Source organism: Larus michahellis, chromosome 10 (genome assembly GCF_964199755.1).
Source record: "Larus michahellis chromosome 10, bLarMic1.1, whole genome shotgun sequence".
Classification (NCBI taxonomy): domain Eukaryota; kingdom Metazoa; phylum Chordata; class Aves; order Charadriiformes; family Laridae; genus Larus; species Larus michahellis.
The window spans coordinates 18,359,441-18,383,354 of NC_133905.1; the positions used below are offsets into that span (position 1 = coordinate 18,359,441).

Consider the following 23,914-nt stretch of genomic DNA (forward strand, 5'->3'; position numbering starts at 1 on the left):
ACCAACTATCCTACCTCAATTGCACATGAAAGCACACACTCATCAGATCCCGCAAATGATGCTCACGCTAGCAGTGTGCAGTCACAGACATCCCACCCGAAAAGGGTTCATTCCCCCTTCTAGCTCACAGCAAGGTAGCACATGAACCACAGCTGAAATCTGTAAACTAAAGAGAATAAACATCTTTTTGTGGAAGTAATCCAAAATGCAACAGAGATAAGCACTTCCTATCACTGTTGTGTTTAGATCCCCCAGCTGCTAATGCTTTGGAGCACGTCTTGCACTCAGTTTCCACGGGCCAGCTGTACATCAGATGTGGAGAGCTTCAAACTCCATTTTAAGCTTATAATGCAAATGAACTGCATTTACATAGCACTACCAGAATGCAAATGAGTTATGAATTTTGTGCCAAACAAAATCATTACATCTCAGCAGAACTATTGATACAGTTCAAAAAGCCTCAGATCCTCTCTCTTTGCTATTATCTTTAAAATAAGGGTAATCAAACCATTAAAGAAGTATGATGTTTAAACACCAAAAAATACGAAATCCACAAAAAGAATTCCAAAGTTTAGATTTAAGCACTATCCAGAAGCCAGCAAATTATGACTGGCTGACCCCGGGGTACTCACACTCAGGCAATCTTTTATACGAACTAACAAGTCAACACCTCTTATAGGTGCTAAACTGTGGTCAACATTCGAGCTTACAACTATTACGTTTCATGCCTTGTGAAGCAGATTAACCATTGAAGTAAAAGCTTCAACTCCTAGTTTCATCTCCTAAAAAACAAAAAATGCACACATGCACCCCTGCCCCAAATTCTTTACATACAAATAAAATACTTACAATACTAGAAAGGAACAAACAGGTGAACAAGTGGTTAGTACCTAACACTAGTATTGACAGTTGCAGCAAACAAGGAAACCTGGCCATTCCAATCCATACAAACATACATTTCAAAAAAAGCAGAGGAAAAAAGGTGACTATAATGATGCCACTTCTTACAAAAATACTACAGTAATTTTCTCGATGTGTGTGTTAGGAAATGGTGTATAAGATTCCAGGTTGATAAACGAATTTATACATAAAAAAATCCTTGAAAATCCAACTAAATTTAAGCATCAATTGTACCAAGGATACAAATAACACTCCAATAAGCCTCAACTGGAAGACAAAACCAAAATGTATGGGAAATAAATTTTATTCAGTGTTATCCTATTATATAACCATTGTAGCTTAGAGTTGTTTGACTGCCTTCATCCAACTGTTAAAAAAACCCACATCACTATGTATTGCATCATAACTTCTTTTCCAAAGAAAAGTTTAATTCTCCTTTGACTTGAACTAAAGGATTTCAGAACACCTTAATGAAATTTATAGAAAAGCATCCCATGAAAAATTAAGCCTCTCTGCTCCAGGAGGGCTGGGGGCACCGCTCCTGGCCTATCCTGCCCCAGGCCAGGGGGGCCGTGCCCTTGACCTTCCTGCTTCCCCTTACAGCCTCCAGTGCCACCTCGGAGCTCGCCGGCCCCAGCACCCCCGGCCAGGCAGCAGCGGGGCCCTTCCCTCGGCTCCGCAGCACCTGGGACCAGTAGCCCCAGCGCCCCCAGCCAGCTACCATTGGGGTCCTCCCGTGGTTCCCCAGCACTTCAGGGCAGCAGCCCCTCCAGGGCTGCCGGTTGCAACTCCAGGGCCCAAATCCTGCAGCCGGCCTGGAAGATACCAGAAGACCAGCCCTGCACCAGCCCCGAGTCCTGGCCCCGATCCCCAGCCACCAGCACAATGCAGTTGGCCATTAATCTCTGTGCTAGGAGAGCCCACACTCATTTTTCAGCTTCTTCCCCCTCTCCCTTTCTGGAGGGGCAGCGTTAGGAGCTGGGCCCAGAGGGTTGTCCTCTCCATGGGGCTTGGGAGCACTGTCCCCAGACCTCCCTCCTAGTGGGCTGGCCTTGGGGCCTTGCTGGCCCCAACAATGCTCTGTGCCCCGAAACTTGTCCTTATGGGGCCCTGCCTGGGAGCCCCAGGACGCTGCGCAGCCACCGAAGCACCGGCAAGACATTTCTGGAAACTACAGGGGGCTTTTTTCCCTCAGTAACTTGCTATGTAAACCCATGTCTCTTACAGCAAACTCGCTTACCTGAGTCAGGCCTGTCAGGCCTCCTAGGTTCCCCTGCCTTCCCCAGAGAGGACAGCTGCTCCCTACTTTAAGGAATCAACTGCCATGTGGCATCGAGGCCTCTCGGGAAGGCACTTAACGCACGCACCGTAAGACCACCTGTAGAGTTTGCCTGAAGAGCAGAGGGTTGTTCACATCTGGACAGCCACCCGTGGGATTTCCTTCGTGCTTTGGTCACCACTATTGTTTGATTCCACCTTCTGGCTCTTCGCCAGCTTCCACAGAGCTCTTCAGCAGTCACTCTGCAACCAACTCTTTTCTCCTTCCTGCTCTGGAAAGGGACTTGTTGGGCTCCAACAGCAGGGAAATCCTTTCGGGTGACTTGAGCGGTGAGCGCAGGACAGTGGCTGAGGGGCAGGGGGCCCTGGCCCTCCAGGAGGGTTGCTGGGCTCAGCATCTCCTTCTGAGGCGGATTTGGGGGCTCCTGCCAGCCTCCTCCGTCACCAGGACTGCGTCCCACAGTATGGGGGAAGCCCTGGCTTCGAGCAGAGACCACTCAGCCCAGCCACCAGTGGACAGCGGGGCAAGGGCCAATGCTGGGGCTGGGGCCATAGTTTTGGCGGGGCGAGCCACAAGGGCCGTGCCGGGTGGGGTGGGCACAGCCCACATTGCCGGGAGACAAGCGATGGTGCTGACTGGGCCGTGCCAGGCCAGAGGCCCCCGGTCCCAGGGGTGGATGTGAGCTTCCTCCACGGAAACTGAGCAGGCTGCAGGGCCAGCAAGCCCCCAGGCACACAGCCGTGGCACTGGGCAGCCGGCCAAGGCCATCCGGCCAGGAGGGAGGTGGTCTGGGGAAGGTCCTGCCAAGCCCCGGGCAGAGGAGAACCCTCTGGGCCCAGCCCCTAACGCTGCCCCTCCAGAAAGGGACAGGAGGAGGAAGCCGACAAATGAACGTGGCACCTCCCAGTGCTGAGATTAATAGAGAACTTTATTGTGTCGGAGAAGGCGGATCAGGGCCATCACACAGCGCATGACTGGTCCCGCCTTGTTGTCTGGGACGACTGTAGGGAACTTGGGCCAAACGTGGCAAGCAGGAGCGGTCTTCCATCTGCACAGGCCCAGGGAGGCTGGAATGGCTGCTGCCCTGAAGTGCTGGGGAGCCACAGGAAGACCCCAGTGGCCACTGGCTGGCGGTGCTGCGGCTGTGGGTCTTGAGTACCAGCGAGCTGTGGGAAGGCCCCAGTCCTGCCGGGCTGGCTTTGCTGCTCTCAGCACTTGGTGCTGGCTTGCAGCTCCTGCCTCAGCATCTTGTGGGCTGGCTGTAGGGATTTTGGGCCTGACGTTGCAATCAGGAGTGGTCTTGCACCCTCTCTAACCCAGAGGACCTGGAGCAGCTGCTGCCCTGGAGTGCTGGGGAGATGGAGGAGGACCCCGATGGCACCCGCCTGCTGGTGCTGGGGCTGCTGCTCTTGGGTGCCAGAGATCTGAGAGACTGCCACGACGATGCCTGGCTGGCGGTGTCGGTGCTACTGGTCCCAGGTGCCAGGGAGTGGAGGGAAGGCCCCGCTCCTGACTGTCTGGCGGTGCCGGGTGCACACTGGGCACACCAGGATGCCATAGGACTTTCTGTCGCCCACAGGCTCCAGGCAGATGAGGCAGGTGGTATTCGCCTCTGGAGGTGCCTCCACTGCCTGCTCGGGGCGGTGCTCCCAGCAGAAGGACCTGGAGGGCAGAAGAAAGGGATGGGTGAGGTGAGACATGCTGGGTCCTCTCCTGGTGGGTGGAGGAGGAGAGAGTCCAGAGATTAACAACCAACATCATTGTGCCGGTGGAGGAGGATCGGGGCCAGCACTTGAGGACAGCCCACATCACGTCCTGCGGCGGCGTTTGGGCTGGATGTAATGAGTTTGGGCCCTCCGTCGCAAGCGTGAGCGGTCTCGCACAGGCGTGGGCCCAGGGGCACTCGGATGGCTACCGCCCTCAAGTGCTGGAGGATGCCGATGCGGCCTGGCCGGTGGTGCTGGGGCCGGCGAGCTCCGAGGTGGCACTGGAGGCTGTAAGGGGAAGCAGGAAGGTCAAGGGCACAGCCCCCCAGGCCCAGGGCAGGATAGGCCAGGAGCGGTGCCCCCAGCCCTCCTGGAGCAGAGAGGCTCTGCCAAGCCCACCCTGGGCACCCGCTGCCAGGCCTCGCCTGGCCCCTGGGCGCTTTGCCTCTTACCGGTGCTCGGGCCAGCACAGCTGTCGCACTCCCAGCTGGCCGTGCTGCTGCTCAAAGAGGAGCAGTGTCTGTGGGTGCCCTCGGCAGCACAGGAGGAGCACAGGAGCAGTTCCCAGGGCCTGGGGAAGAAAACGGGGCCATGGCTGTGGGGACAAAGTGACTGCAGCACAGGACTGTCTGGCAGAGCTCTTGCTCTCAGTCCTTCCGCTTGAAGCCCTCGGCCAGACTGAGATCCCGTGCAGAGCCCCAGGGTGCAGCGTTGGCAACTTACCCCTCTCCGTCTGCCTGCTGCCTGCCTCCTGGGCAAAGGCACCCACTGGCATCACAGCGGCTGTGCCGTGCAAGCAGCGCCTCATCTGCATGGCTGTCCCGTGATGGCAGGCTGATGGAGAAAGGAAAATTGATGAGGCGCCGCTGCCCCGGCATGAGGCAGATGCAGGGCGCCCCTGCCCTTCCCCCCATGCCCTTTTTCCAACTCCTCTGTGAAGCTGAAGCCCAGACTCATGGCACAGCGAAGGGCCAGGACCGCTGGGGCAGGCCCTGGCACAGCACAGCGCTTGCACCCTCCTGTCTCATGAGCCAGGCAGAAGGACACCAACCTGAAGGGGATTCGGATGCCCATGGTGAGCATTTCCGAGGGAAATGCGTCCCTGTCCCTGCACAGAGGGCACCGGAAACCAGCAATGCCATCACGCACAGCCTGTCCCTGCAGGAGAAAGATAAGGAGCCTGAGTGAGGCCCGGCGGTGCTGAGCGCCTGCTGTGGCCTGGGGAGAGAGGAGGACTCCTACCTGGATGCAACCTCTGTGGAACCAGGCGTGCTTGCACGCTGGGCACACCAGGATGCCATGGGTCTTCTTGTCCCCTACAGGCTCCAGGCAGATGAGGCAGGTCGTATTCGCCTCTGGAGCCGCCTCCACTGCCTGCTCTGGGCGGTGCTCCCAGCAGAAGGACCTGGGGGGCAGAAGAAAGGGACGGGTGCGGTGAGACACGCTGGGTCCCTTCCTGGTGGGTGGAGGTGGGGAGAAGAGGTACCTGTACTGAAAGAAGAACTGGGTGACGCATCCACCCTCCATGGCACAGGGGAGGTGGAAGCTGCGCTCGCAGCCCGTCTCCCAGCAGGTGATGGTGGCCCCGCTCTCTCCACAGACGAAGCAGTGCTGGAAAGAGCACAGCAGCCCCCGTCAGCAGCAGCCTCAGGGCCTCCACAGCCAGCCCCACACCTCCAGGCAGGGCACGGGACATGGCTGCGCCTGGGTCACAGCCCGCAGCTGCGCCTGGCGGAGGAGGCTCCCGTGCTGGAGCCTCAGTGGAGCAAGACCTTTGTCCAGAGCCGGTTGGAAGGGCAAACTTCTCCTGGCACAAATATCCCCGTTCTTGTTGGATCCTCACCTTCTGTGCTGCCCAGTCAACTGTCCGTCGAACGTCTTCAGGGAGAAATCCCAAGAGTCCTAATTCCTCAACTCGATGCTGGCAAAGGCCGTTGGCAAAAAACTGCAGAAGAGCAAAGACAAGGAGCTGATGAGCAGTGCGGGGCAGGGACTGCCTGTCGGAAAGCTGGAGGGAGCCCCAGAGGAACTCACCAGGCAAAACTCATGGAAACAGAGCCCATGCTTCTGCAGCTTGCGCCCGCAGATATCTGGGTCAGCCTCTGCCCGGTGACACAGCATGCATGCTGGAGGGGAGAGAGCAAATGGCACCAGGAACGAGCACCTCTGCGGGGCCGGGGGAAGCGTCCCTGAGGGATTGCCCCCAAGGGCCCGACTGTCCCTGCCCAGCTGGCTGATGGGCAGGGCTGGAGGCCTTGGGGAAGAAGGGGGCATTGCAGGCAGGGGTGTCCCAGCAGGTGCCCACTGTCCAGCCTGGGCCCCACTTGCAGAGCTCTTGCCTCCCCCACCCACCACTCCCAGCCCCACGCTGACCGCCCTGACAGCCCCTCTGCCAGCCTTGAGAAGGGATGCTTTGCTCTCACCCTGCTCCATCGAGTCGAGGGCCTTCCGCTTCCTTGCGGACATGGCACACGTTGACATAGAGTCTCCTCGTCTGACCCTGCGGGAGCAGGAGGACACAGGTGACCCTGCCAGCACAGGCTCAGAGCCCCGAGGTGAGGAGGAGCCCCATCCCTCCCCTGCCCTCTCCTCACCTCTCCAGGTCGCACTGACGCCCGGCCTGGGCCAAACATTCCATTTCATGCACCTGGCACCGTGGGTCACCATGGCCACTCTGACATCGGCAACGCGGGCCTGTGTGCGCCCCAAACGCGGACAGGGACACCCTCGGCCACCACCTCACAAGGGTGCCTGTGCAGTGCCGAGGCTTAGGCCCGAGCCCTCAGCACTCACAGAACCGGGGCAGCTGCTCCTGCAGCCAGGGCAGAGTCACACGCCAGGTCCCCCGGGGCAGCCGTCGAGGGTGGCACTGTTGGCTGAAAGGTGCTGGCCAGGCAGGGCAACTGCAGGGCTCCCACCCTGGCCAAGGGTCGACTCTGCTCCTGCCACGGGCAGCGCTGCCAGCAGGTCGGGGAAGGTGATCCTTCCTTCTGCGTCGCACTGATAAGGCTGCGCCTGTAGCACTGCCTGCGGTTCTGGGCTCCCTGGTCCCAGAGGCAGAAGCCATCTTTGAGCTTGGCCTGGGCTCACACAGCCCATCGTCTCAGGCATGGTGGCCGGGGCACAGCACAGGACCTCGGGACGGCACCTCAGTGTCACAGGTGGCCCCACATCTTTCTCCTGAACTCCTTAGCGCTTTGGTGACACGCTGCCTCCACAACAAAAAGCAGCGGGACCACAAGCTGGGAAGTCGCAGCGGGAATGGCCTTCTTCCATGGCAATATCTGTCTTTCAGAGCCAGTGTGAGCTTTTCCTTGGTGGGGTGGCAAACTGCAAGTGGCTGTGGGGCAGCTTCAGAGGCGCCAGAAAGGGGCATATGCGAGCAGAGAGCATGGGAGCCCCCTCTCCTGTGCAGCTCTCGCCCTGGCCCCCGCCTTTACAGGTGGATTTTGGGCACTTCCCTGCTGGAGGAGTGGGGAGGGAAAGCTTTCGGGGAAGAGTTTGTGACTCAGCTCTCTATATCTTGACAAAACTCTCCCCTCGGCTCAGTCTTGTGCCAGCAGCAAGCCTGGTCCAAAAGGCTTGGGTCTCTCCTCTGGGCAGAGCCCAGGGCTGGTGGCCACGCACTGTCACAGGCCACAAGCCCCCCCGGATGCTCCCCCAGGGCAAAGGCTGAACTGCTCCCCAGGCTGGCCGCACCCCAGGGTCTGGACCCCAAGCCGGGCAGCTCCCACCAGCACTGTCTGTCACAGAAGGTGAGTTTTGTCCAGTCTCTCTCTCCCAATCTCCCTCTCCATCCTCCCTCAATGCCTGTTATTTCTGCTTCGCCAGCTGCTGTGCTTCCTTGGCCTGATGTCTCACTCTCTTTGGTCTCCTGTCCAAACAGGAGCTGGGCTGGGGCTTTTACCATCTAGTATTCCTTGGAAGAAGCAAACCTCAAGTCTGTAAACCAACCCTACTACTGCTATAGTCCGCATCCCTAAGTGGGAAACACACGCAGAGGCAAACACGGAACGTCATGCAGGAGGGCACCTCTTGAGACCATTTAGTCCAAGCACCAGCTCAAGCAGCATCCCCTGGCGCAGGCTGCCCAGGCCCCTACCCACGCGGGTTTGCTTGTCCCCAGGCCACAGCAGGTAGCCACCAGCCCGTATTTGGGGCACACAAAAGCCAGCAGTGGGGTCACCGTGACCCACGGGGACAAGCCCACAAAAAGAAAAAAGGGCTCAAGCTGCACACCATTGCATAAGGATCAGCAGTGTTGCTACATAATTAAGCTAAAAGCTTTCAATTGTACATGTCTGAGCACATGTTTTTCATCGCTTGACATTTTTTGGTCCATCCAAAGACTGCAAAGGCAACACTCATCATTATAAACCTGCAACTTGTACGTTCTGAAACTGCCAAATTCAGAGCTCAGACCTGCAATAAACACACCATTAGTGAACCTAAACCAGCAGCCTAACATCTAATTTTACAACTTCTGAATTTCCAAATTTTCAACAATTAAAAAAAAAGTCATTACAAAGATTAAGACTGAAGTAGTAAAGAAACACGACATGAAGAAAAATGGTTGTAACAAAATGAAGCATTTTTCTATCCAGTAACGGAAGTTTCAATAAGCATAAATCCTTGAGAGAAATCTTATCAAATATATTTAACATTTGATTTCACAGACATGACAAAATAATGTTTATTGAGAGAAATTTTTCATTTTGGCATTTAAAATCTCAGACAAAAAAAACCCAACAGAGCGAAAGAAAGAAGTTTTATGATTAACCTTTGGAACTTCAGCTTACAGCTTTCAGATTGTACTTAACACCTGTAAATACTGCTCAAGCCCCTTTTTTTTTCCTTTAGCTAAGGCTTCAGAGTATTTTTGACAAGTTAATCAATACCCTCATCAAAGAATGGTACGCTGAATTAAATAATCTGGCATAGCTAGCATGGACACACACTGCGTGTGCCATTAATTTGCTTGTAAATTTCAGAAGTTTCTGTTCTACACTTCAAAACACTGACAACGCAATCTCTCTGCACCACATTATGTTCTACTTCAGCAACAGTAACGTTGCTATTGGTCCTTGTCCTAGTGTCTTCAGCTTTTCTTTTATTTTTATGGGTTTTGGGTTTTTTTGTCAGACCGTTTATTTTCCAACCAGTTAAGCAGCCCACCATGCCAAATAAGGGCACCCTTAATTACATCTCAAGATGTAAGCTGTGTGCAGCCTTCATACATGTACTCCCCATTGGTAAGAGTGGGAGCTCTCTCCATGAAGTCTGTCAACCAGGTTATGTCAAGAAGGGTGTATCTTAGATCTTCATTCATTACCAAAGAGGCTGCTTGAAGGAAAGCTTAGAAAAGAATGATGCATAAGAACAAAATTACTCGGCTCTCTTTCACTGTACTGGCCCGCTGAGAAGACAAAATAACGCTCAGATGGCAATCTTACATTGCCACTCCATATCAATGCTTCCAATAAACACATGTGGAAACTTTTTTGCATACGGATCTTATGCAAAAAACACAGCCCTTTACTGCAAGCATGTACTAGAACTGTTCTGCACATGAGCATTTCATGTTCCTTTCTTCATATAACGGGAGAGGAACTGGCTTCTGACAAAGTGGATCAGCTTGGTCTCTGTGCAGAACATAGTAACGATGGTTGCTGCAAAGCATAGAGCCCCCACACTGATGTGAAGCAGCCTTGCCATCCAGCCCTTATCGCAGCAGAAGAATACCTACAACAAAGGAAACAAGCAATTGCAGGAAAACTATAGTCAGCACAAAGTCAATTTACTGTCTCAATAAAAAACAAGGTCCAGCACCTCTCCCAACCACGCTAACATCACCATCAAGATGATGGCAGTTTTGCCACATGCACTGATCCTACAATAAATCAGCTTCAGTAGTCATAACACTTGCTTTCTTAAAATTCTGTCAGCAAAACTGAGCATTCGGTAGACACCTGGTAAATGTGGAAGTTACTATTATTTGGAATGCGGAAATACGTTAATTGAGATATTAGGAAAACTCTGATGGTGCTATCACACAAGTCCGCTATTTTGCAGCAACGTATTAGGCTATTTTCTAACAAAACCTCACTGAAAATCTCCCATTCCAAAATATCAAGCTCTGCTTTCTAAGACCTAATAGATTTTTCAATCTGTCAAATTTTTGTACATTGAAATGCTATCATCTCCGTAACAATTAGTCTGCACAATTACAATCTCATAGTCTGAATAAAGTGATAAATGTGCTCTTGGCAATTTTTCTTTCTGTTTTTGTATTGGTTGTTTTTCCTCTATCACTTTTTTATTACCAAATGTTTAGTAACAGTTTCCTTGTGCTACTGCAAAATTTCCATTATTATTAAGAAGTAAAGACATGGATTTATCTACAGACAGCAGAAATGTGTTAAATTTTCTATCACTTGTGAGATACACCTTCTAGAGGTGGCAGCGATACCTTTGTATCAAAGAAAATCTCTTAACATTGCATCTTGCCTTGCCTGTAATGGAAGTCTTCCAGCCTTTTTTGCTAATGGCATTTCTCTGCTTGTGGACACACAAGCCATTTGACACCGACTTTCACAGTGAAAGCAACATGGGAGAAAGATGCTCACCTCTGAGAAACCAGTGATTACTCCACTTATGACATAAACCAGTACCAAAAATGGTGAGGGAAGCAAGCCTGTCAAAGGTCTGTAAGTGCTGTCTTTGAAGTAATCATAGATATAGTGGATGCTGTGAGCTATTCGAATGCCCATGTTAAAGCAGTTGGCAAGGATAAAGCCTACACTGCCATACCAGTGGGTCAAGAAATAAGAGATGCACAGAAACGTGAAGGACAAGGCCAGCATAACAAAATTGTACCTAGGGAGAAAAAAAAAAAAAGAAACAATTTAACAACGTATACAGCTACAGCATTTATTTACTAACTTTATCTTTAAAGAAATACCACAATTTATTTTCTAAAATAAGGAACAAAAAAATTTATCTTCTAGTGGTAGAAAATAAATTTGAGAACTGAGGTTAATAAAAAAAGAAGTCATTGAAAGGATGGAAAATACATCAAATTAATCCAAGAACTACATTACGTGAAGGAAATTCTATTTCACTAATCAGCTGTATACTCATTTCAGAAAGTCAAATTTAGTAACAATGATTAGTAATGTAAAAGCTAGGGGATTTTTTGCTATTTTATTTTAGGTATGTATTAAATGCTCAGCAACAAGATGATGCTTTATTTAGTTTCTGCTCCAAACAGTGGCTTTGAAAACAAACTGACGCTTCAAAGGGGTGATGAAAACAGCCCTTGCTAAGTCTAAAACATACTACTTTGACTGTGGAAAGCAGACCTTATTGACATTGATTTGAAAAGGTCTTGTACGGGACAATTGCTGCATAAGCAATAAAGCTTAATGGTAGCACTGGGAAGGCAACCAGGCTTCTAAGTCAATAACGCGGGATGAACACAGAATCAAGAAATGATCCAGGCTGGAAGGGATCTCAGGAAGTCATCTAGTCTAGCCTCCTACTTAAAGTAGATAAACCACTGAATTCAGACCCACAATTTAAATCATTCAGAAGTGTACCTGATATACAGTTGCAAAATTTTAATGAGTTTTAAGTGATAGACTGTCTTAAAAACTGTAATTTCAAGTGCATACGTACAGAAAAGAAGACTTCACATTTAAATTACTTTTCCAGTTAGTGAATTGCCAAAAGCTAACTTAACAATCCTTTTATTTCTTAATTTCTGACCTTTTTACCCAAGCATTTAAATACTTGCTAAAGCTTCTACCTCTAAATCTACAAGCAGACAGCTAAATAAGGAGTTGGTTTTCAGTGGGGCAGGATATTTTTATGTGATTTCAAATGCACCAATCTCTTTATGAAAGGTCATTACATATAAATTTTTAAGAAGATCGGTGTTTATCAACAAATACAAGCATGTAAAAAACAAAAATAGTGCATGTTTCCTTGCCCATCTGTTGCACCTGGCTCTGGAGACTAGGAACACAGTTCTTAAAGTGACTGCAGAATGAAATTTGCTCTTCGGAAAAATACATTTCCAGGCACATATCCAGGCAGAACAATTGTTCTTTTTACATACTGAACTCCAGGCAAACCATACGCAGATTAATTACAGGAATATCCTGGGGACACGATTTCCTACCTGTCTACCTCTTCTTTGCACATCAAGGCAAATGTAAAACATTCTGTTACTCCATTAATAGCAAGAAATAGGACATATAGAGAGTAACATCGGAGGAGATCTGGACCTAAAAAACACATTAGAATGATAAGTAGATTATTATTTCTTTTATAAAACCGCATTGTTTATACACTAAGAAATAAAAGTTGTAACATTATCACTAATACTAAACTTAAGTTCATTTGAGTAGGTTTCCTGTCTGGATATCTTGAGAAGAACACAAATAAGCAAGGCAAAATAAAAACAAAAATAAAACCCGAAATACACAAGCACAGTAGTTACTATAGTAACAGAAAAGACATCCATCAAAAAAAAAGTATTTTATTAAAAGGGATTTCCTAACTAAAAATTAATATTTATCATAACCCAAATCTGCTATTGTACAGAAATTTTTGGAAGTTAATCCAATAGTCATTATGAGGTACTAAATGCAATAAAATGTATATTTTGAACACAACAGTAAGAAAAACGAAAAGGCTGTTCAACACATTCAAAACAGTGCCAGATAAAAATTATACTCAGATTTTTATGGGTCAGAGAATTTATACGCGACTTCGAAATTCTCCATTCAGACCTTAATCTTTTTCTTGTCCGTTAAAAACTGTAACACTGGGAAAATAATCCCACGCTTTTTAACAGGTCAGTGAGCATCCCTCAATATTCCTTCTTGATGGCTGTAATGTTGTTCATATCACTGAGCCTCCTCGTGTTTCAGTTGTAAAGAACAACTGCCAAGTGAGCAGTAAATACACTGCAGATGTGGGGCAGAGCTGAAGACTTTCTTTACAAGTATGCATAAGAACATTAGACTAGAGAGCAGTCAGAAAAAAAAAATATCCAAATGAATATATACATGAATATCTGGTCAAATAAAGCCAGTATGCACGCTCAACATTTCATTTTCACACATTATCATCAGGTAAAAAAAAAATATATACTTCTGAGTCATTTGACTTGCATCCACATTCCTAAACATAGTCCTTTTCAGTCAAGTAAGCATGTCTAACAGATGAGGCCCAGACATTCATTCTTGAAGAGGGACAGAAAACATTTTCTTCATAAAAAGAGTTGGCTGCTGAAGTCCAGAATGACTGCCTTTCACAATATTTGCTTTCAAAATTAGAAACCAATCTGATAGGACCAGCAGCAAGACAACTCAAAACAGCATGCAAAAGTTATTAACATTTTTTCTTGGTTATGCAGACACAGGGTTTTCCTCAAAATCACTATACAAATCTAGCACGAGCTTCCAAACAACATGCAAGGGTCTAAAGCAGAAATACCTAAATGGTTAACACTTAATAACAGAAAAGTGTCTATGGGGTTAGAATATATCAAATTATCTTAACACCGTATAAGGTAATTGCAATTAATTTTAATACCCAATGAGCAATATTCCAAGGTTATGGTTTGAAGGTGCAGAACTCTGACAGGTGCAACTGTCTTCAATAAAATATACTGTCACATGCTTTCCTCTTCCCTGTAACTTTCTCTTAATTGTAATAGATGTGAAACGGAAAATTCGAGCTAGAACTCTCCCACGATGGCGCACAGGCAAAAATTTCCAGACAGAAATGCAACAAAAAAGCTCCTCTGAGGAGCTGCTCCATCTTCGCCCAAGATAGACCAGGTAGGAAATGAAACATTACACACAGAAGGCAGACTGTTTTTTCTAGCAGGAGCTACTGTAAAGTCAACTGACAAATCACCGAAAGGACCCAAGAAAACTCCAGGCTACAATTTGTGTGTTACCAGTTCAAGAAGGAGGACTTAAACGAACCTCTACTTTCTCTCCTGAAAATCCAAGCTGACCTACAAATTCCTTGACTGCTTGTGTGGAGCGATTTGTAAAACCTACCCCTTAATATGTACAACTCTAGCAAGATTGTTACCATTATGTGGTTTAGCACTATTAAAAAAAAAAAAAAGTATTATTGTTTCTATGCTAAAACTATGGATTCTTTGTTTCCGGTTTGTTGTATGGGTTCTTTGGGGGTTTGTTGTTGTTTTACAAAAGCTGGAGTTAGCAATTTCCCATCATGGAGTCATCGCACAATCTTTTAAAATGTCCTTTTCCAACTATGTCAGATTGCAAAAAGGCAGAGCCCCAAACTTGATCATGCATATTTAGAGCTCCTCAGTATATTTTAGTTTAAGGTGACTACATATTAAAGATGCTATTAACAAAGGCATGAGTTCTGGATCCAGGCAAGACAAGTCACTGATTTAAAATAGGAGTTTTACCGAAACAAACAAACAAAAAATCTGCTGATTTGCCCAAGAATTCATAATAGCTGCAGTTTCTCTTTTCAAAGAATGGCTTTTTTGCCAGCTCTATAAAAATCTTTACCTGTTCCAGAACTGAGCATTGAGCCTCCATAAATATCCAGAGCCAGCTGAGAATAGGCATAGCCAAAAACCGTGATGGTAAGGCCAATCAGAAGCACAAGTTTCAACAGCAATTCTAATACATTTGCAGCCATAGCAACATCATCCTGAAAAAAATGTAGTCAATTACATGAATCAGAATCAATATAATAGTTATTTTCACGGAGAAAAGCTATTTCATGTAAAGAAAAAATCAGTTTGCACAGTGTGAAAAGGTGTGAAACTTATCCTTTGTTATTGAATTATCCATACACGTGGTCTTAACTTCCAACAATTTTTATATATTTATTATTCCATGCTGTGTTTTACACATCACAAATTCTACACAACTATTAGCCATGAATGTGTCTGTTCAAAGAAATGTGCAAACATCATTTGCACCTGTTTAACAGTTAGTAAACGGCAAAGAAGAGCATGGCATCTGCCCAAAGCCACAGTTTGAGTCAGCAGGAGGGTCAGATTTTTATTGCTGCCCGGGACTACTGGATTTGCCACAGCAACAAGCAACTTGTCAGTTCTACTACCTCATTACAAGAGGCATTCTTGTAATTCCTGTACTGTAATTTCAGTACATACAGTGAAAACTCATAACCATTTTGCCAGTTCTATATATCAGGTACACTATATATGAAATATACATATACGTACATCTTTCTTAGCCCACCAATGAGCTGAAGCATGGGATTTGTTTAACTGCAATAAGTTGTCATAGTATCAGACAAAAGCCCAGACTGACCTTCAGACTGATGAAGAGTTTCTTACATAGAGCACGTGTGAATATTACTGTTTGGAACAAAGCTCTTGTTTGTTTAACCATCGATATGCCACATACAATTCAAAAGCTCAAGAAAAATACAACTCTCCTTCCCAAAACAGTAGTTAAACATTACTGTTTAATACTTGACAACTACTTATATTTTCAAGTCAAATACTTTCAGACAGCATTTACTTTATAGAAATAATATGTTTTCAGGATTTAAGTAATTGCCTAGGCAGATCTGGAAATACATGCTACACTAGGGTTTACATCACCTCACCCTGTTTGGAGCAGATGATTATAAACTTCCTTTATAATACAAGACAGTACTATGCCACTGTTTATCTTAATTTCTTTGGTTCAGCCTCACTCAGTATTTTTGTCCTCCACTTCAACTTTTCAATTTTAACAGCATTTATAGTCAAATTTGAACACACACTTCTGTCAGTCACACTGCTGTGATGCAACTTATCTGTAACATAAATCAAGCATTTGACATGTAATGAATCCAAAATAAACATACCTGCTTCTGATCCTTTACATTCTTCCCTCTTTCCAACACTTTAGCAAAAAAGACATAAAAACTCTCCTCAATAGGCAAAAAGATAAACCTGGCCACCAGTGAACCAAGATTATTCACGATATCATATACACCTAAAAAAAAAAAAACATAGCAGCAACCTGTAATTTTTTTAGACACATTTTAATTCTAAGTCTCTAACAATGACACGAATTCTAATTTAGCATTTCCACTGAACACAGAGAAAACAAATGGAACTTAGTGCAACGTTAAAGCAGTGTTCCCTAAAAATTCTGACAGTCAGCAACCACAGCTCAAAATTACAAGGTTTGCTCACAGAGAGCAAAGTTAGGACAAAAAGCATCAACTAGAGAGATGTGAATCTAGTAACAGCACCAAACCACATTTAAAGTTCTTACTGTAGAGAAATTTAAAAGATCCTGATGAATTTCACTAAATGAGAACAGAAGTGTAAGGATTTACCGATACAGGAGAAGAGAAAGGTATCTATTTTTAGCGTGAGGATTTCTTTTTACTTTCACTGAAGTGGAAGAGCAATCCCACATGACATTTTACCAGCGCTTCCATTAGCAAGATACTGCTCCAAACCTGCTATGACATCTATCTATGTGTGTGTGTACATATATATACACACATACATACACACACAGAGTACAGTCATTGAGAGGTATACGGATAAATGCTTTACTTATTCACAGTGAAATAAGAGAATAAGGTTCTGGCTGATTTCATAGGACCTGGAACCAACATTTCTCAACATTTTGAGAGTACAGGCATTTTTGCACTCATAGCTCTTCTGAAGACCCCTCAATTCTTCTGCATGGGAGGAGGACCAGAATGGCTCCAGTTACTTGTGGCAAGCACATCTACTCAGTATTTATGGAGGAACATACTACTGCCAGCAATTAAAAGTAATTCAAACTAGCCAAGAAACTTAGAACAGTAGGCCAACAATTACAGCCTATTTTCCTTCCCCAAGCTATAAAGACCCAAGGTGCTGCCAACTCACTCATCTGAATGGCTACTGCCACATATTACTCTGTAACCACTCTGAATTCTTTTTACAGAACATAAATCAGTTTTGAGATGAAATGCTATAAACAATGATGTTCTTGCCACCATAACAGGTTCAAAAGGAAGACAGAAAACAGCAGGAAAACAGAATTACAAAAACTGAAGACAGAAAACTATAACAATAACACATCAAATACTAATACAGTTGTGTTTTTTTTTAAGACGAAACAAGATACATGGTATCACATATCCAATTGGAAAGGTTTAATCCAAACAAAGAAAAAATTAAAATCCAGGAGCTTACATTATTTTCTATATCTATATCAATCTTTCACTGAAATGTATCTCCAAATCACAAAGGCGTTGAAATCTTCTCAGATTTTCACATTATCTTCACATACTTCAAGTCATTTTCAGAACCATCTGAAGAGCAGTGACTAAGAAAACTGTGTCACCATTCCACAACACCATTGCACTTACCCTGATCTCCAAAATTTAACACGTTCAAAAAAGTCATCACATATCGTTCACCTGTAAGTTCAAAATAAAGAACTTAAGAACAAGTCCCTAAATTTTTCCCAATAGTTGTTCAGGCACTTCCAGTATTAAGTATTTAAGAGACGCAGTCAAGCGGGACAGCATCTAGTTCAGAATACCCTCAAAAACTTCATTCACGTTAGTAACATCTGCCAGCAACAATCTCTAGAAGTCACATGCCCACATCCCCTACCAGCTTTCTCAAGCTTTAAGTCAATTTTGTAAATGGTATTCACTAGCCCTTCTCCATCACAACCATACGCCAAGCCTCACCCTCTGTCAAAATCTGTTTCAAGAAGGATTGTTTGAAGAAACTCCAAGTCAACCGTGCTTCCTTCCAGTTGACAAAGGTCTGCAAAAAAAGAAGTACTGAAATGTAATAAACATGACTGAAACTACGGAGTAGAAATAGAAAATACAAAGCCAGTACAATACTCTAGGCTAGCTCTAAATGTACTGATGAGAAAACCCCACAATATCATAGCTACTAACAACTAATCTAAAATAACGCTAGATTCAAGTCCTAATATCACTCTGATCTGACAGAGTCTTTCCCTTGCTGAAAATTACTATTGTTGCAGATAAAGTACCCAAACAAGCTTTCTACAGAAAGTACTTAGAGACAGGAACAAATACCTCGTGCTGTTTAGCACACCAATATAACTTTCACCTTCATTGTAGATCTAAATTGTTTACTGCTCTTCAAACTGTCCCTACAAGTCTTGCAACCAAGAACCACCTTTATCTTTTCAATCTGCAAATATTTTTCAAACTATCTTCTTTCTCACTGTGTCTTTTCATTTCTTTCTTTGCCTCATTTTTTTTGAGAGGGCATCAGAGATACTTGAGCGCCTGTAGGATGCTGTGTACCACCAGGTTTATTTGTGGAAAAGTCCGGGTACCAAAATCCATAGTAAAATGGTTCTTGTTTCTTTCCTGCCTTAGATCCAGTGATACCTGGTCATTCCCCTGTGCGTTGGAGATTTCTACCTCCAGTTAAGAGTTTGTGCAAACATACTAAAAGATAAGTCAGCAACAAGCCCACAATAACAAAGAGGTCAAATTTCATAACATTCTTCTGGCAAGGATTTTATTGATACGAACCAAAGCTCTCTCAAGAAGAACTTAAAAATCAAGAAATAAACTGTGCAACGTACCTCATCTTCCACCAAGTTAGGTAAGAGAGCTTTCATTCTTGCAACTGGAAATGACTTCTTTGTTGCTTCAGGAGACCCCAAAAACATCACAAAATAAATTACATAGCTCATCACCAGAACACTGACGTATAAAAGCTGCAAAGTTAGGGAAGGAGCGAAGAAAAACAACCAGTGATACAAAATTAACTTACAAAAGTAGAATGTCATGCTAGAATTCCAAATTCAGTGAGAACCAAATGTAGTAAGTAGCCCTTATCCTTGTCAAATTTTCAACTAGGTAAAGACTTTAACTCCCCAAGAATGCTGTTGATTTTTTTTAATATGTAAGTTATCATAGCCCTTTGCCAACTCTTATGTTCTATTCAGCATTTTTTATTTAAAGTCCAATTCTAAAGCAATTATTCACTTAGTCAAAAAACAAGTCGACAGAGCAACATCTACACTTCTGCCTTTGATCCGTTATAAACTATCTACTATAGCCACTGCAAAGGCAACAAAAAAAATAACTAAATGTCCACATCTGAGGTGGATCACATTTTCATTTCTAGGTAAACTGATATTGTGCAGGTCATAACACTATTTTTCAGGTGCCAATATACCCATTCTTCACTTCAGTAAAGAAAAAGTTTTAATCCGAGTATGTGTTACACATGATTACCACTTCCTGATAAGCTGATACAGGTTGGTGGTACAGGATGATAAAATTACATGTGATTATAATCTTCTACACAGTAGACTCCAAAGTCTAACATTAATACTGAGGCCAAGTCGTGAACAGAGTCTTCAAGCATTAGAATGTGTAACTGATTAAGAAGAGTTGACATAAAACTTATACAGAATAACATAACCTTATTACCTAACATAACCTAAGCACAGAACAAGGTGCTTTCTTGTACCTCCATTAAACTGCTCAAGGTCAAAGTGCCAAGTCAATAATGAGTATCAGGAAAATACTAAATACAAGTGCTAAATCTTAAACCTCCCAGGAGTATTTTCTCTACCTCCTCAAAGTTATTTAGCAGCCTAAGTGTCAAATGCAGCAGCAAATAAAAATTCATACAAATCAATTTCTAGAGGAAGAGAACACAGGAAACTTACCTGAGACAAGGAAAAAATGTAGAGGCCCCATTGAGGATAAAGAACTACTAAAATAACCGTCAAAATGCATTTTGACACTACTGAAAGGCTTTCAGCAATTACCTTTAAGAAAGGGAAGAGAGAGGTTTATTTTCTGCCAACTTAACCACATACACAAACTTAAAATACATCAGTTTCACACACAGAATTTATGTGGGAATATAAGACTTTCATAGCCAGTGTGGTTTTATCACAGAATTTCTTTTTGCCAAGCTAGCCACATTAGATTGTAATTTCTCCATAAATTTTCTATTCTTGCATTTCACAATTTTTCCATTGCACTATCCCAGTCCTTTGTATGAGACATAAGGGAGAAAATTTTGCTTGAGACAATCAGATTCTCAATTGTTGCATTTCACAATTTCATACAATCAATTGAAATGCAAAATTGTGGAAGCTATGTGTCTCTCCCTCCAATTAAAATTCACGATTAAGTATTTAATGATCACTAAATAAACCAGCTTTCTTGCTTTAACAGGTACAAATTCATATCCATGTTACAACTATGTCATACAGTACTAAACAGTACACACAGATTTGTGGGGGTTTTTTATATGCTTGAATATACAAAGACCTAGTTCGCGAATCTGTTCTTTTCAATAGAGAGAGACAATTCCCCACACACACATACACTCTGTGTACTTTACTAACCTTAAGTCTCACAAACAAATGAGCTTGTGCTAAAACCCAGAATGGTTCTCCCAGAAGCTCGATAATTGCAGAAAGACCAAATGCCACTACACCAGCCTGATAATGAGGAACCACAGAAGGATCAGGTACTTCAAGCAAGTGTAGCCAGACTAAGCCCAAGAAAATAGACCAAAACACACCAAGAGGGACTCTAAAAAGTTAACATAGAAAACAATCAATAGAAATGTTACGTAAGCAGAAAAAATATCCCCAAAAATTAGATTAAAATTTCGCATATTGCTGTAATAATTAAAAATAAATAAATAAAAAGTCCTGAGGAATTAATTTCTGTTGTTACAATACCAATCATACTTTTCTTGTCATGAACATCTTTAAGGCATTTTACAGAACACAGAAAACATTTTTCTGACTTGTCTATTTTCTACTCAAGAACCTAATATAAGGTCAACTATCTGCATTTCTTGTTCCCTAGGACTGAACAATTCTGAACTCATCAGCCTGTGGAATACTGCAAACCCCTGACTGCTACAATTTTTATAGTCTGTGATTACCAGGGGTTTGGCAGACAAGCTTGGTTGGATCTTGCTGTAACAGCCAAAGATGCCACCACTCCAACTGCTAGTCTCACTCTTCCAAAAATGACTGGTTCTCCAGAGAGCAACAGCAGAGTGAGCAGAAGAAAATGCATGCCTGCACCTCAGGTATGCCAGTTCACAATGCTCTACTGTAGCTCAGAGTCACTTTGATTAGTGACTGTAGCTAAAAAGCCAAACTAGGCACAGGAGTGCAGACGTGTATTACCTTCTGTTGACACTGCTTCAGGAACACGATGCTTCTGGCAGAGTGCAGAAAGTTTTATATCATTGCAGCAGGATCTATTTGACCCTCCCATTATCAGCTCCCTAAGGTATTTGACATCAAGCTCCTAAGATGAATTTCAGATCCTTCAAGAAAGTTAATCTTCTTTTTAAGTTATGCTTCTCTATGAGGAAAAATTTAAAAAGAAAAAGGTGCACAGTCATTGTTAACTCTATCATTTAATGTCCACTTGAAATGCTGTCAAATAGCAGAAAACTGATTATAATACAGTGAAGAGAACAGATCTAATACACGTAAAAGACAAGCATTAAACTCATCCCTGAAAGAGACAATTCCTCTTCTTTATACCTGGATGCAGATGACTATGCACAACCTCCCATTCCTGGGCCAGATGTAATTAATAGCTGTGCAGTTCCAGGGAAAGTCAGCAGGGTGACCCAATAGAAGATCACCATGCAGGGGTAGTTTTACACCACATCAGACAGGTAAACTTACTTCCCAACCCACCTAATTGTGGCTGCACAGCTGCTTGATGTGACAGAGGGGAAACAGCAGAGAGGTGTGTCCAGGAACCAGAAGGGAGAGAAACAAGTCATAATGTCCACTTAGCTGCAATGTGTGATTGCACTCTCTGGGTACCGCTTCACAGAGACTTTAAGCTATCCACTTTCCGCTATAAATGGCATTGCAGTTGAAAGTAGTTGTCCTACTTACTACCCCCTGTTGCTTAATTCCAACCCTTTCTTTAACCCTTTCACATCTCTCCTGCCCAACACAAACATTTATGTTGCCAGGCCATTGAATTGCACCAGTGCTCAAGAGCAACAGGGTCTTTCTTTAACATCTACAACATAAATGAAGCTTTAGGGTAAGCGACAGAACAAATGGCTGCCAATAACATATTTGGTGATGCACTTTCCCACATGCTCCAGAGAGAGATCAGTTTCACAAACACTAAACAGACTTGACCAGCTTCCTACATCAGACCAGAAACATGACTGAGGCTACTAAATGCTCAATGCTGAAATAATTACCTCAGTAAATAAATACTTGCTTTAATTTTGCGAGCTCTCGTAAGTTCTAAAGAAGTAAATTTTTAAGGGTATCTTACGTCAGCCACAGTAGATTAATTGTTTTGGTCCAGTTTCTCTTTGTACTTCCACTCAAACAAGCTCTGCGAAATGCCTCCCTGGCTAGGAAGACAACTGTTGAATACAGTAGAGTTAACCTAAAGGAGGTGAGGGGAAAAAAAAAAAGGAGATAAAATTATTTCTTTACATACTATTTCTGAAATCCTTCATGCATTAGCATCACTGATAGTTTTTATACAGGACTGCCTGACAGACAAATCTAACAGGCACGCAAACAAAACATGGTGATATGAAGCAAATCATCACCATCTTGTAAAGAAGGAGGGAAAGTAGTTACGTGTGATTACTCAAATGGCAAAATCACTTTAAAGCATGCAATAAACCAAAAAAGCAGTCACAAAATTTATTGCATAATAACAGCATGCAATACACGATTGTGTCTAGCTTTTCCTCAGCAAGCTGATACAGTACCTCCACTTCAGGCCAAAAAATAGAAGTTGAAGACATTCAACGATCAAACACGTAACAGTAAATTAAAGAGCGTTATGCAAAGCGTCATTAGTGACAGACCCTGCAGACCATAGACCCCGGGATCCTGCAGCAAACACACACACTTCCGAAAAGCCCCGTCCCTGCGGGACCCCCGTTCCCGGGGCAGCCTCCGGGAGGTCCGAGAGCGCGTGGGGCGGCGGGACAGGGGCTCCCTCACCTCACGTTGACCACGCCGATGAGCTCTCTGGAGAGGTAGCGCAGAGTGAAGGCGTTCAGCCCGAAGGTGACCAGCCGGAACAGCACCTGTGAAGGAAGCCGAACGGGAAACACCTGCGGGCCGAGCGGGGCTGAGGCGGCTCCCGCCAGGCACCGCCGAGGAGGAGGAGGAGGAGGAAGGAGGCGGCCCGGGGCTCCGCCGCACCTGCAGCAAGGCGCTGGAGGAGGCCAGCCGGGTGGTCTGGCTGAGCACGTCCTGCGCGGCCATGGCCCCCGCCCTGCCCCGCCGGCAGGAAGTGGCGCCGCCGTCGCGCCGCGATCCCGTCAGCGCGGGCGGGGCCGCCCCGGCCTCGGGCGGGCGGCGGGGAAGGAGCCGGCCGGGACGGGGGCGGAGGTGCGGCTCACCTGGCCGTTCCCAGCCCGGCAGGAGAAACCCGTCCTCTTCAGGAACGCTTTGGACGTAACACGGGCGACTTCCAAAATAACCGCGCCCTCCAGGCGGCTCGGATGCTCAAACCAGCGCTCAGCGCCGGCTTTGTGCTTCGCAAGCAGGTACTCCACCAAAACCACCCCAGAACTGCACACTGGCTTATGAGAGGAGGCATCGTATTAAACAGCATTTTCTGACAAGCGCTATTTTCCAGAGATTTCTGAAAAATCTCCGTGCGAGTGCCACCCATTCCTTTCTAAACTGAGGGCAAAGCCGCCAGCCTTAACCAGATGTGAGGAGACAGACACCCCAAACGGAGGGAAAACGCCCTCGCTGCAGGAAGAGGAAAGCATCTCACTTCATTCTGTGTAAAAATAAAAATAAATAAATAAATACATAAATAATTAAAGCACCAAACCAAAAAACACTTAAAAAAAAATCTTCAAATAGTAAAGATGCAATTTAATTGTGACAGACTTGAGTTTAATAATACACTGACTTGTAGTCTTCCAAACAGGTACGACAGCCTTGGTGTAAATCAGCACAGTAGTTTCAGACTATTTCAGATTATTATTTAA

General features: G+C 45.0%; 2 protein-coding genes across 4 annotated transcripts; both read right to left on the minus strand.

Annotated features, from left to right (window-relative positions):
* Positions 1-3,090: 3,090 nt before the first annotated feature.
* Positions 3,091-6,035, minus strand: PHF7 (PHD finger protein 7). 3 transcript variants are annotated; one of them, XM_074602825.1, is made up of 9 exons: positions 5,920-6,035; positions 5,729-5,830; positions 5,372-5,496; positions 5,128-5,290; positions 4,937-5,043; positions 4,609-4,719; positions 4,338-4,456; positions 3,936-4,173; positions 3,091-3,841 (listed from the first exon to the last, which is right to left on the minus strand). In XM_074602825.1, the coding sequence occupies exons 1-8, from the start codon at positions 6,004-6,006 to the stop codon at positions 4,100-4,102; spliced, it is 888 nt and encodes a 295-aa protein (XP_074458926.1). In that variant the 5' UTR covers positions 6,007-6,035; the 3' UTR covers positions 3,091-3,841; positions 3,936-4,099. The 3 variants fall into 3 exon arrangements, with proteins under 3 accessions (XP_074458926.1, XP_074458924.1, XP_074458925.1); XM_074602823.1 differs by lacking the exon at positions 3,091-3,841 and having other exon boundaries at positions 4,038-4,173; positions 4,937-5,290; XM_074602824.1 differs by lacking the exon at positions 3,091-3,841 and having other exon boundaries at positions 4,038-4,173; positions 5,128-5,496.
* A 2,423-nt stretch (positions 6,036-8,458) lies between these two features.
* Positions 8,459-23,191, minus strand: RFT1 (RFT1 glycolipid translocator homolog). The gene is made up of 13 exons (XM_074602680.1): positions 23,112-23,191; positions 22,908-22,993; positions 22,219-22,335; positions 20,289-20,478; positions 19,599-19,700; positions 18,501-18,635; positions 17,617-17,695; positions 17,287-17,337; positions 15,775-15,905; positions 14,457-14,601; positions 12,068-12,173; positions 10,512-10,761; positions 8,459-9,627 (listed from the first exon to the last, which is right to left on the minus strand). Exons 1-13 carry the CDS (start codon positions 23,172-23,174, stop codon positions 9,463-9,465), a joined length of 1,620 nt encoding a protein of 539 aa, XP_074458781.1. The 5' UTR covers positions 23,175-23,191; the 3' UTR covers positions 8,459-9,462.
* Between the last annotated feature and the right edge of the window lie 723 nt (positions 23,192-23,914).

What these genes read in the sequence shown, in the direction of transcription:
- PHF7 (XM_074602823.1), bottom strand. Translation starts at nt 6,006, where the DNA reads ATGCTGTGTCACCGGGCAGAGGCTGACCCAGATATCTGCGGGCGCAAG. An exon ending in CAGTTCTTCTTTCAGTACAG is followed by an intron (nt 5,291 to 5,371) that starts GTACCTCTTCTC and finishes TCTGCCCCCCAG; the next exon opens with GTCCTTCTGCTGGGAGCACC. An exon ending in CAGCAGGCAGACGGAGAGGG is followed by an intron (nt 4,457 to 4,608) that starts GTAAGTTGCCAA and finishes TTTCTTCCCCAG; the next exon opens with GCCCTGGGAACTGCTCCTGT.
- RFT1 (XM_074602680.1), bottom strand. Translation starts at nt 23,174, where the DNA reads ATGGCCGCGCAGGACGTGCTCAGCCAGACCACCCGGCTGGCCTCCTCC. An exon ending in ATCGGCGTGGTCAACGTGAG is followed by an intron (nt 22,336 to 22,907) that starts GTGAGGGAGCCC and finishes CACCTCCTTTAG; the next exon opens with GTTAACTCTACTGTATTCAA. An exon ending in GTTAAATTTTGGAGATCAGG is followed by an intron (nt 15,906 to 17,286) that starts GTAAGTGCAATG and finishes TTTTTTTTTTAG; the next exon opens with GTGTATATGATATCGTGAAT.